Here is a 12728-nt window from a genome sequence, read left to right on the forward strand (position 1 = left end):
ACAGGACACACTATTCTTGGTCCTAACAGATCTAGACACGGCCATAAGAAGAATCATCCTTGCTCTACTTGGGGATACAGGTTCAAAGATGAACAGAGCTCAAAGTACCACCTTCCTGTTTGATGGGGGAGCATATTAACTTGTGACTGTCAAACAGCCTGGCTTGGTGGTCTCTAGGTAGATCCAGAACTGTTAGAGCAAAGATACCACCTAGGAAAAACAGAAAGTGAAAGGCTTACAGGTAAGATGGCTCATGTTCTCATGGCAAGCATAACTCAGTGACCACAGAGCTGAGAATGGGAAGGAGGTGACTTGGTCTCCCTACCTCTCTACAGCAGGATTTGTTTGATAACAAGGGCATTTTCATGCCAATTAGCTATCTGACATGTAAATCATGCCACAGTGCTGCATTTTTAAGACTCACTATAGGCACATATGTGTAATGCTCTGTATTCAAAATCTGCAAATTCAGCTGCTTCCACAGCAGATTTTGTGAGATGTTACATTGGTGTCTCTAAGACATTTTCTAAGAGAATGCAACAGAAGGACATTATCCGTAGAAGTATACGGACAGCCCAGCCACCAGATATTTATACGTGGCAATTTCACTTTGAAAGATCAGCAGCTTATAAGTCAGCAATGGATTTGGTCATATAAGTAATTCAATAATAAAGTGAGATGATAACTCAGCATTCATAAGGATACAAAAATCAGAGCTGATAATCTGGCCTGGGGGAGGGATGGGAGGCTGCAGACATTATGTGGAAGGTGGACTTTATGCTAATACCTTTGCATTCCACATTATTCACTGTCTTTCTGCTGTATCCAGGTTTTCCTAATTCTGAGTTGGCCCAGGATGTCTTTCCAGGAAGGAGTCATGCTACAGAATATACACATTCTTCCCAGGTGTCCCTGAGTGTGCCCCGGGAGGCTGCACAGCTTCCTTAGAGCAAACATTATCATTCTGATAGCCACTTCCCTTTAATCGCTTTTGAAAAAGCATCTAATTTTTAGGTGGAAAAACTGACAGTTCCCTCTGCTAGACATCACAAATGCTTCAAAGGTAACCATCCTGAGAAGTTCGTTTAGGTAAGAATGAAAAGAGAATTTCATTTAGACAGGCAATCCTTCTCCAAAGGACTGCCTGAATAATACAAAGGAAGTCCATGGGGAACAGCAATTTGCCACGTGATTTTGGGTCTTGCCTTTGATTGGGGTGAGTCTAGAAGGTCATCGATGAGCAGGACCAGCAGGCTGACTGGTCACATAAAACACAGGATAGAGACATATAGCATCTGCACTGTATAACCAGACCTCCTCAGCTGTCCCTGCTACCATTCTGAGGGAGACCTAACCACTAGCAGGCTGAGGCACATGACTTACCACCTAACATAGTTATGTACCATTTAATGATAGGGACATGCTCTGAGAATGTCACTGCTAAATGATTTTTGTCATTGTGTGACATCAATTATATACATAAAACCCAAAATGATTTAGCCTACAATACTGCTGGGCTAGATAGCATGTTCCATCACAGGTACAGTTGATCTTTGCCCCAAACATTATTATGACTGTCCTCTAGTTACAGTTCCAAAAATAAGATTAAATGAACATAATTGGGAGTACTTTAAGTTATTGCATTTAAATGTTTTATTTAAGAATCTTAGGTATTACTAATAGTAGACTATTCAATTGTGTTACGAGTTAGGAAGGACAAAATATGACATTATTTTAGAAATTTTAGCATCGGAAATTCCTTTTTCCTAATATGTTTTCCATTTATATAGATTCTTTTGAGCCAACATTCCTATACCCATCATATCCAAAATCACAGGATAAATGACATCACTTCCAACAAGGGGTTATCTAAAGTAACTGATATCTTAGTTTATTAGAAATTTGGGCTTTGGGTATAGCAAATACAAAAGCAAAAAAAAAAAAATCAATATTTGTTTTTCCAAATTATTGCTGCTTGTCTGCACTGGCTGCCAGAGCACATGTGGATGGAAAATGTGGCCTGGGAGTCAGAGACCAGGGCTTAACTTTGCTTCCTTCAAGGATAGCTCATTAACTTTATAGCTCAATTATCTCTCTCCAGGCTTTCGCATCTCATCTGTAAAATAAGGAATGCAGAAAGCTGACTTGACTATCTGTAGGGTTCCTTCAAGTCCATAGTTTCCTCAAAAATTAGAAAACAATTGAAGTAAAAAAAAAAGGAGAAATATTTGAAATTGAACAGCTGAAAACCCATCTCTGTCTGCGGAGATCTCCAACCCCAACTGAGATTGCCTACCCCGAACAATAATGAGCTTCATCACATTGGGTTTTATGGGAATTTTAACGAGTTATCATTACAGAGGCCGATTTTAAAGTCGGAGCAAAGCATTAGTTTCGAAGCTGTGTCTCTTATTGACATCTCTAGAAGAAAACACACACCAAAAAGGTGACTTTCATCCCCTGGAGGCTCGTGTTAGACAATCTGTGCAGGTTTTGAGCAGAAAGCGCTAGTGGCCTTTGAGGTCACCAGATACTTAGCTTTATACTGCTGGCCCCGGCAGGTGGGGGGGACATCCTGCTGTCACTTTAGTTAATCCAGGAAATTGCATCCAAACTCATAGCATGCAGTCAACTGCTACTTCCCTGCCCCACCCCCGCTTCATTTTACAAGTTAACTGCCATAATATGCTTTAAAATTTTAAAAATTGTTTCATGTGTATAGGTGCTTTGCCTGCCTGTCTATCTGTGCACCACATGTGTGCCTGTGCCTGAGGAGGCCAGAAGAAGCCACTGATTGGATCCCTTGGAACTGGAGTTGCAGACAGTTGTGAGTTGCCATGTGAGTGCTCAGAATCCAACCCAGGTCCTCTAGAAGAGCAGCCAGTGTTCCTAACCGCTGGGTCATCTCTCCAGTCACCTATATAATATTTTTCACAAAAATATTTAATGGGAAAAGTTCTTAAAAACTGATTTTAAGGGAAAAAAATTTAAAACAGTGATCAAAATTTTATTGTAGTTTATTACACAAAACCGTGAGGAAGAGCACTTCATATTTTGGGGGCAAAATAGGCAAATTTCTATATAGCTAAATTTATATAAATAAACGTCCCGGTAAAAAAGTACTACTCAGTGTTTTCAGTGGACAGTAGCCATGGCGGTACAGGCCCAGGCCTGGGACATATAACACGCCGTAACATACATGGTGTCATCACCAAACCCGCGCAGACATGCGACGCCATGAGCTCACCGTGTTCTCCTGCCTCTGCCGTAACTGCAAAGTCAGGTCGCTCAACATCTGACTGAGAGTCGCGCGCACAGCGTGTTGATGCTGCGCTGGTGACAGCTGCAGGTGTAGGTCTCGATGCACACCTGGGGAGGAGACGGGAGTCACGCAGCACGCACGCACGCACGCACGCACGCACCGCACGCCGACAGCCCATTATCCCAGACAGTCCTCGGCCCTCCGCAGGGAGAATGCCAGCTTGTTAAAGAACAAGCTCTTGCTTTCTCGTACCTGAGGCTGGCCTTGAACTCAGGGTCCTCTTGCTCTGGCCTCCAAATCCTTCTGAAAGGGCAAGTCAGCTTGACTCTAAACTATTTACTAATAAAAAATAACTAGCATATTAAAGACCTCTGGACATTTGTTTTTAAGCATTCACAGAACCCTTTCCCTGACGGTCACCACTCTTATAATGTCGTGTTTCTGAGTTTCACAGGGGAATACATATCTGTGGAGGGGGGGGTTGTGACCCCAACAATTCTAGGAGAAGCTCAATGGCCGGAGAAAGCACCGTTTGTTTCACAAGAGCGCTGGACGTGGGAAATCTCGGAGGTGTAATGGGTTTGAGTGTGTGTGAACTGTTGTTGTGTTCTCCAAACAATCACAAAGGCAGAATGACTTGTGGGAAGAGGTGACTCCTGGCCACTGAGCGCCCCCTGACTCAGGGGTACTGTGATCCAACTCAGAAGATTGGGAGCGAAGCCACAGGCTTGGGCTTCCCTACATGCAGGGAGCCCTGTCATGGAGTGTGTCCTCCGAGGAAACGCTGCAAACCCTGCTCACAGAGTTCTTTCACAAACAGTGCCTTCTCCTGAGATGGGGGCTCCATAGCAGGGGTGATCCTTCACTCATGAGGCGATACTCAGTTGCTGCGGGATGTCTTTCTGTAGGGTGTGAATATGTGTTGCTCTGATTGGTTGATATATAAAGCTGCATTGGCCTATGGCAGGGCAGGATGGAGCCAGGCAGGAAAATCCAAGAGAGATCATGAAGAAAGGAGAGTAAAGGAAGGCGCCAAACTGCTGTCCAAGGAGCAACATGTAATGGATGCAGTTACAGCCACAGAACATGTAGGGATACATAGATTAATAGTTATGGGTTGAGTTAAGTTGTAAGGGCTAGCTAGCAAGAAGCTTGAGCCAATAGGCCATAGAGTTTGCAATTAATATTAAACTTTGGAGTTATTATTTTGTAAGCGGCTGCGGGACCACAGGGCCAAGTGGGACAGGAGAAACTTTCAGCTTCACTCAGTCTCATAAGCCACACTGCCAACTGAGAGCCAGAGAAACACCTGCCCTGTGAGGGAAAGGTACACAGTGTCACTGTTCTGCGTGTTTCCTGTCCCCTGTTCTGCTGAGTGAACAGGCCAGTCGACGCCTCCTTGGATCTGTGATTCTGAATCTCTAGTTAAAACTAAACAGAATTGTTGGTGGCTAGTTATGGGGAAATCCCAGATTTGGGGTGGGGGTGGGGGATCTCTTACTTGATAACTCTGAATGTCATGTCATGGCTTTTGAAGGTTCATGGCCTCGAATTCTTGAAGCTCTAAGGATGGGCCTAGCAATGAATGCCTGCTTAAAATTTGCCTACTTTTTTTCTCTCCATAAGGCCATGTGTCCTTCAACAATGAGGTAAACAGAAAGACAAAAGAATTGAATAAACTGAAATTATTCTTCTAGGAACAGCTCCTCATGGGCACTAATAAAAACAGAGGTTTACCCTCAAATGGAAAATTTAACTTGATGACTGATATCTGAGATGAAAGAGAGAGAATATTAATCCTTGTTGTTGCTACTGCTCAAGGTATGAGAAGTTTCTTGGCATGTCTCACTATAATAGTCTTTTTGTAAAATTAACCAAAAGCTAATGTTTTCTTTTTATTATTATTTTTCAGTGTTGGGTTGGAATCCCGGCCTTGTATATCCTGGGATTTCATTTACCCACAACCCTTAACTCTACAAAATAAATATTTTTAAAGTTTAATCCATACCTTACATACTATTTAATATTTCCCAAAGGACATTTGAAACTTAATACTGGATTTGGATATTGGTCTAGATGGGTTCTTCTATAGTTAAAAAAATAGGAATAGGTTACAAAATATTTTTTTTTGTACAACTATTTAGGACACGTGAATCTTAATTTTTTTTTTTTTTCTGAAATAGGTCTCATTATGTAGCCTTGCCTGGCCAAGAACTAACTACATAGACCAGGCTGGCCTGAACTCAAAGAGCTCTGCCTTGGCTCCTGAGTGCTGGTGTTAAGGGTATGTGCTCATTTTCTCAAATAATTATGGATTATAATAGATTTCGAGACACAGTAATTTATAAGTGCTTTAGGGTGATATTTTAATCTCCAGAGCTTATTCTTTGGGATATGATAAAATAACTTGAAAACTCTGAAATTACTTTTAAATGAGTGCAGCACTGCACTTTGATGAAACCAATTTCTTTGTGGTCTATAATCAGGCATGCAAATGCCATTGATCTCATAATTTAAGGGTTTCCTTACATGTTTTTCAGGAAATCTTTGTAACTTTTGATGTTTAAAATAAGTTTTCACATATATTCAAAGAGGACTCTTAATCTAGAAAAGCACTATATTCGAAAGAGTAGCCATTTTGAAAGCTCAACCATAGACTTAACATAAATTCTCCTGGACTCCAAGCCATACACACTAGCCCAACTCCTTTAAGACATGATATCAGTCCCTTGAAACCTGTGAAAGAAAGCATCCATAGAAAATCAAACTTTATATAGCACAATGTTCTAATAAATAGAGAACTTTGCAAATACCAAATGTATTTTTTCTTAGTGTAAATGTCACACTGTTCTTAGTTGTTAATATTAAGAGAATAACATGGACCAGGACTTACCACAAGAGGTTTTTTATTAAAGGAAATGATGAATGCATTTACTCAGTCAAGAAGAAACTGTTACTTTAAGAAGCTTATTCTGTCAAATTTGAGAATGTAATGCTGAATATGACAAAGAGATACACTATTAAATACAAACAGTATCACTTCTTTCTGGCATCTCTTTTTAAGTGTTTAGAACAAAATGCTTCATCAGCTACTCTGAGAGGGTAATTGGTGGTGGTGGTGGCTGGATATACCCACAGTGCATTGTATTTATGTATGAAATGGCAAAAATAAAATAAAATTCTTTCTTATCTTTTTTTATTTTTTATTTTTTTTGAGACAGGGTTTCTCTGTGTAACAGCCCTGGCTGTCCTGGAACTGACTCTGTAGACCAGGCTAGCCTCCAACTCACAGACATACACCTGCCTCTGCCTCATGAGTACTGGGATGAAAGGTGTGCGCCACCACCGCCTGGCAAGAAATAGTTTCTTAAGCTTTCTGTAGTGGTAAGTTGTTAAACTAGTTAGTTAATGGAAATAGGGTTTATATTTTTAAATTTGAACACTGTATTCAACACCAGAGATTTTAAAAAAATGCATGAAAGTTCTACTTCTTTTGCTGCAAGGCAATACTAAAACAAGAACATTTGGAAAAAGGAGCCAAGAGAATGCCACACCCCAAGGCAGGCTGAGTTTCTGCAGCAGAGCTGCGGCTTCCTCTTTTCCTTCTCCCAGAATCATTCTACCCATCCATCGTGCTCTTTGCATCTGTCATGTAGATCTTGAAAAGCCTCAAGCCCGTACCCTGGCCAGAAGTGTGAAAGGCCAATTGAAATAGCGTGTGAAAAAAAAAACCACAGGCCCCTGATCACCAGGGAATGCATGGAGACACAGATCAGTGAAAAAAAGCCACAATGCACATTTTGATAATGTCCTGCATGTGAGGACATCTAGCTTATGTCATGCTAGACATGTCATTATAGCATGGATGGTTAATGAAAACAAAAACAAAAAAATCTCCCAAAGGAGAAAAAGAACTAGAAAATGCGAGTCTGCAGGTAAGCACAAAAAAAACAGACCTTTACAACACTGGCTAAGGGTGACAAATGGCAGTCCCAGGCAAAACTCACCATGAAGTAGCACCGAGGTACATAGTACTCAGTATATTTTGGCCCAAATACGTAACAAATTTAAAAGGAGATGCTTCAAAAGAAATTTACCTAGCTTTGTAAAGTACACATAACTTTCACTTTGCTGAACATGCACACAACTTTCTTTTTCCTGTCTGAAGAGAATTAATAGCATTGCTGCACAAAAAAAGTGTGTGTGATACTGAATCATTAGTTCTATGGAGAGACGAGCTCATATATCTCCAGTTGAAAAAATAAATGGTACAAATGAAAACTAAGAGTGAGGAAGTAGGATCAGAGATTAATCTATTAGGAAGCAATGTCTTCTACATAGAGAAGACAGTAAATGCTTGTTAATCACAAGAGAACTGGATAAGCTTTGTTTATCACTCTGAGTCTAAACTGTATGAGGAATCATGGTGATGGATCAGTCACCAGGCCATTTCTTGTTGTTTCTGAAAGAGGTCTCCTTCCTAACAGGTACCTGTAATGGTGGGTATATAAAAAGAGGAACCTCATCAAATTGGTTCTCTCTCTCTCTCTCTTTCTCTCTCTCTCTCTCTCTCTCTCTCTCTCTGTCACACACACACACACACACACACACACACACACACACACACACACACACACACAGAGAGAGAGAGAAAGAGAGAGAGAAGGAGAGAGAGACACAGAGACACAGAGAGAGAAACAGAATTTCAGTCGAACTGTTCCTAGAAAGAAAGTGTATATGTGTATATTTTAATTTGGGCAATAATGCCAGATAGAGAAGTTTGCTGTACTTTCTTTTAGATCTCAGCTTTAAGGAAAGTCTTCATAAGCCTGGCATACATGGAAAACTACCTTTCTTTTTCTTCCTTCATGATTGTTTTGTTTTGTGTTTTGGGCTTACACTGGCACAGTATAGTGACCTAAGACACCCTACCTCACCCATTCCCACACCACTCCAATTAGAACCTTCTGCGAGTCTAGTTTTCCTGAGACCTAGCCTGTTCCCTATGAACTGGCCCAAATGAGGTCTTCTCATTATTCTCTGTGTCTTCTGACTACACATAATTCCACTCAGGACTATCCAATCAGAGAGAAACAGATGTGAAAATCCCTTGCAGTAAGAGACCAGCTCTCACCCAGTCCATCTAGCAGTAAGTCATACATGCACACATAAGCCGGAAGAGTCGAACCAGGACCAATACAGAGAGGGAGGCACAGAGAAGAAGGGAAAAGGAAAGAACTTCGGGGATGTAAAGTAACTCTTTAAAATATCTCCTCACTTCTGTGGTCTGAACTTGTTTGAGGTGGTAGGCCTGCATACTTCCAACAGCCATGGGCTCTAGGGTCGCAAAAATTAAATGTGTCTCTATTTCACTTCATCTGTAAAAATGTATCTCGGTTATCTAATAAATGCCTCAGGAAAGGTCCATCATTTTCTAAACTGATGATATACAGTAAGCAATATAGCAGAGTGATTAACATTAGCACATGCTTGCAATATAAAAAGTCTAGGTTTTTTTGGGGGGGGCATTGCAGCGGTGAGGGGAGGTTATGGGGGGACTGGGAGATATCATGTGAAATTCCCAAAGAATCAATAAAGAAATTATGTTTTTTAAAAAAGAAAAAAAAATAGCAAGCTGTAGAAACTGGGGTGTGAACATGAACTTTACTCGGTTTGTGGTTCTTTATAGCCAGGGTGAGTCGAGAGTATAGGACAATGAAGATGTGGAGCCATGCTCTTGGGACTTGATGATGGATGGATTTTATTAACCAGTGTTTTGGAAAAGACAGACGCTGGGTAGAAGGAGTAAAAAGGGGGAAATCCCTGGAAAGAAGAATGTTAGAAAACTAAGCCCAGCAACAGTGGTTCTGAAACAGATTTTCCCTGAGACCAGCAAACTTGCTATAGGGAGGGGGAAAAAAAGACTAGAAGTCTCTAGACATCAATAAGATCAAACTATCAAACACATGTTTCTAGCCAAGGCTTTTGGCTCTTGAGAAATTCAATAGAGCTATCTTCAGCAGGCTCGGTGGCAGTCCTCAGATCTTTCCAATGGGACAGTGTCATTAACCTTGTCCAAATCAGCCTCGGACTGCTTTTGGCTGTTTCATCCTCTTCTTTTGTGGAAGATCTTGACAATTTCTGGGCCCTTGGCCTTTCCCGATATTAAGGGAGCGGTGGCTGTCTTTGGAAAACTCAATATGTCTCCTAACCTATGCATGATACTAAAATAAGCCCATGGCTGAACCTTGACCCATCAGCACTGTGTGCCCATATGGACGACTGGTAATGACAGTTCATGAAACTGAATCGTAAATAATGGTTGCTTATTCTGTAATTGCCCCTTGAACAAATCTGGTCTTTTTTTTTTTTTTTTTTTATTCCTCTTGTAACACGGAAGGTACGCTTGTAAAGAACTTTTTCTGACTAGAGGTTAATTCAGCAAACTCGTGTTAGACACACAGACCAGGGTTGCTTCATATTTACATTTTGAAAGCTTAATGATCCCTTTCTGGTCTCAACAGTACCTCCAGGAAACTAGGGTTCATTTTTCATACTTAAGTACACATCTCATTTCCTGATCAACAGGTTTCAGGGTAAGCGACATCCTGAATGATCGCCAGTGTCTACCAGAGACAGAAAGGGCAAAGAACAGCTGGATTCCTTCCCATCATTCCCAGAGGGCTTTTACATGATTTAGGAGCTTGTTTTATTTTTTCCTAAGTTGCTTCCCTAACTATTTTAAAAAGACAATGGTGAGCACTGTGCACGTCGGGACTCCACCGACACTCACAGCCATTTGTGTGGAATGTGGGTCTTGAGCCTAGCTGGAACCACCAGGCTATGAGATGGAGTAATTGTGAGCCGGAGGGGGAGGAGGGAGGAGAGGAGAGAGAGAGAGAGAGAGAGAGAGAGAGAGAGAGAGAGAGAGAGAGAGAGAGAGAGAGAGAAGCTTAGGAGATCCCCTGGGGTGGGGTGGGGTAGGGGTGGCAAGATCCACACCAAACAGGGAAGCTCCTTCCTGAGCATGCTCATTTACCATTAGCTTATATACATCGAGACACATCAATGTCCCAAAGGGAACAATGCCCATCTCTACACATCCATGATTGAAAGCTGCTGCATGGTGTGCTGGGAGCCAGCGAACTTCTGCTTCCCTTTTGACAGCCAGGAATGTTTTCTACATCGTCTGGGCTGAAAGTGAAGCTAGGAGGTAGAATTCCATGGTGTTAGAATACAGAAAAGCATTGCTGCTTCCTGGCCTGAACATGTTAACCCCTGCTGGAACAAGCAAATACTGAAAACATTCTTTCCCAGGAATGGAAGGAAAACTCTACCAGGCAGAGTGGCGCTCAGCTCTGAAAGGACAGCGTTTCCAGAAGCTAAGGCACATGCCAGACATTCAAGGAGCCAGGTTTTCTGCTGGCCACAGTTTGGAATGTGCTGGAAGGCACCTGGGACTCTAGCAGAGCACAGATAGGAAGAAGGACCTTTCCAGGGAGTTACAGAATGCAGTTCTCAGGGCTTGTGAGTCAGACAGAATCGGATCAATAAACATTTTTATAAAGCTCACACTTGGCTTCTTTAAACAGAAAATGCTTTGCAATTATTCTTCGGGGAAAAAAAACAGACTGAGAAAGACTGTGCCTGGGTACAGCGGAGTAGGAGCCTGGTTCTGTTGCTCTCCTACGTAAAGCCTCAGGCCAACCAAACCCCAGCAGGCACAGTCCTAAGACCCACGGCATTAGGAGCAAGGATGGCTGGTCACCTCGCATGTTTCCCACAGAGCCATCCAGCAGAAACTCCCCCATGGTCTTCAGAGACGTGACTAGAGTCTCTCTGATGGTACTCAGGTCTAGTCAAGTATATCCCCCCTCCCCCCATCCCTCTTCCAGCCCCCATCAGCGGGAAAGCAGCTGCCAGCTGCTGGTACCAACGGTAATACTCACCTCTGCGATCTTCAGCACGGCACTCCCATTGAGGTCAAACGTTGGGGTGTAGGTGATGCACAGTAAAACCTAGACCCCACAAGAAGTGAAGGGAGAAGGGAGAGATAGGGTTAAAATACAGAAATATGTTTGTGTGGTGGTTTGAGAAAAAAATGGCACCCATAGGTTTATATATTTGCATGCTTAGTCCACAGTGGATGAACTGTTTGGAAGAATTAGTGAGTAAGTCCTGGTTGGAGGAGGTATGTCACTGGGGCTGGGCTTTGAGGTTTCAAAAGCCCACACCAGCCCCTGGTACATTCTCTCCCTCTTCTCCTCTCCCACTCCTCTCCTCTCCTCTCCTCTCCCTTTCCCACCCACCTCCTCTCTTCCTGCTGCCTGTGGATCAGGAGGAAGGCTCTCGGCTACAACATTGCCCACACCTTCTCCATCTTCTGTGCCTAGACTGAAAGGTCACTGTGATTGTCTAGTCTTAGCCCTTCCCAAAGCCACGTGGCATCAGACATTCTTCTATACTACTTTCTTCTCTCCTGTAACTGTCCCCAGGATGGTCTATGGCATCTTCTTACTTTCTGGTCTCGGATTCCCTTTCTTCCCTAAGATCTAGAGTGAAATGGTTGATGACATTCACAAAATCTTTAAGACTCATTAAATATTTTTTCTTTCTACTAACAGAGCTATTAGGGAACTGGTCAATAAGAGCCTCTGGTATTTAAAAGTCACTTTTATCTTTGTAGGTAGGAAATCAGACTCCCACCTCTCTGTGTCTTCTGACTTTCCTTGCTGGAGAAAAACAGATAGGAATGTGCTGGGGCCTTCTGCTGACCCCAAACCCAACAGCTGCACTCATCTGCAGTGTGACCTGTCAGGTTCCATTCATGAAAGAACATAGAAGTCCAAACATACATACATACACACATATATATACACACACATACACCTAATACAGGATATGTACTTAACGAGCCCACTGAAAACCAATTTCTTAGCCTTTCAGTCTGAGCTGCAGGCTAAGCCAACCCCAGGAGGTTAGCCTCTCCTTCAGAAAGAGCAAACTGTATAACTAAGAAAGAATAGTTTGTTTTTTTTTTGTTGTTTTTTTTTTTTTTTGCCAAGTTATGTCACCATATTAGACAAGTTACTTATGGATTTTCTCCCCAGTTTTTCTATCCACACAGTGGCTTTATACCGAGTTGACTCCAGATAAAAATTGGTTCTATGTTGTGGGAGCCCGTTCTCGGGTTCCTCGTGGCTTTACCCAGCAGGTCTGCATAGAGGATGACTAGGACCACGGGCCTGAGTGCAGGTGTCTGAGATGGTCTGCACTTGGCTGTGCTGGGGGAGGAGGTCTTTTGCTCCAACCCTTGGCGTCTCTATAAAAACCCTGGAGCAGAGACAGTCAAGGCCCATTGGAATAGGTTCCAGGCCCTCTCGAGGTTATCCTTTATTTTCTATCTGTTTATCTCCGCAGGATTCTCCGCAATAAATCCTTTAGCTAATATTTCCTGCTGCTCACA

The 12728-nt window shown here is 42.4% G+C and overlaps 1 protein-coding gene across 1 annotated transcript in view; it reads right to left on the minus strand.

Annotated features, from left to right (window-relative positions):
• Positions 1-12728, minus strand: part of Arfgef3 (ARFGEF family member 3) — a 180457-nt gene that overhangs the window by 77170 nt on the left and 90559 nt on the right. Inside the window, 3 exon segments of the mRNA XM_037200384.1 lie at positions 3248-3318; positions 3321-3369; positions 11212-11280. Coding sequence (XP_037056279.1) covers positions 3248-3318; positions 3321-3369; positions 11212-11280 — 189 coding nt within the window.

The sequence above is a fragment of the Peromyscus leucopus genome, chromosome 8a (assembly GCF_004664715.2).
Source record: "Peromyscus leucopus breed LL Stock chromosome 8a, UCI_PerLeu_2.1, whole genome shotgun sequence".
NCBI lineage: Eukaryota > Metazoa > Chordata > Mammalia > Rodentia > Cricetidae > Peromyscus > Peromyscus leucopus.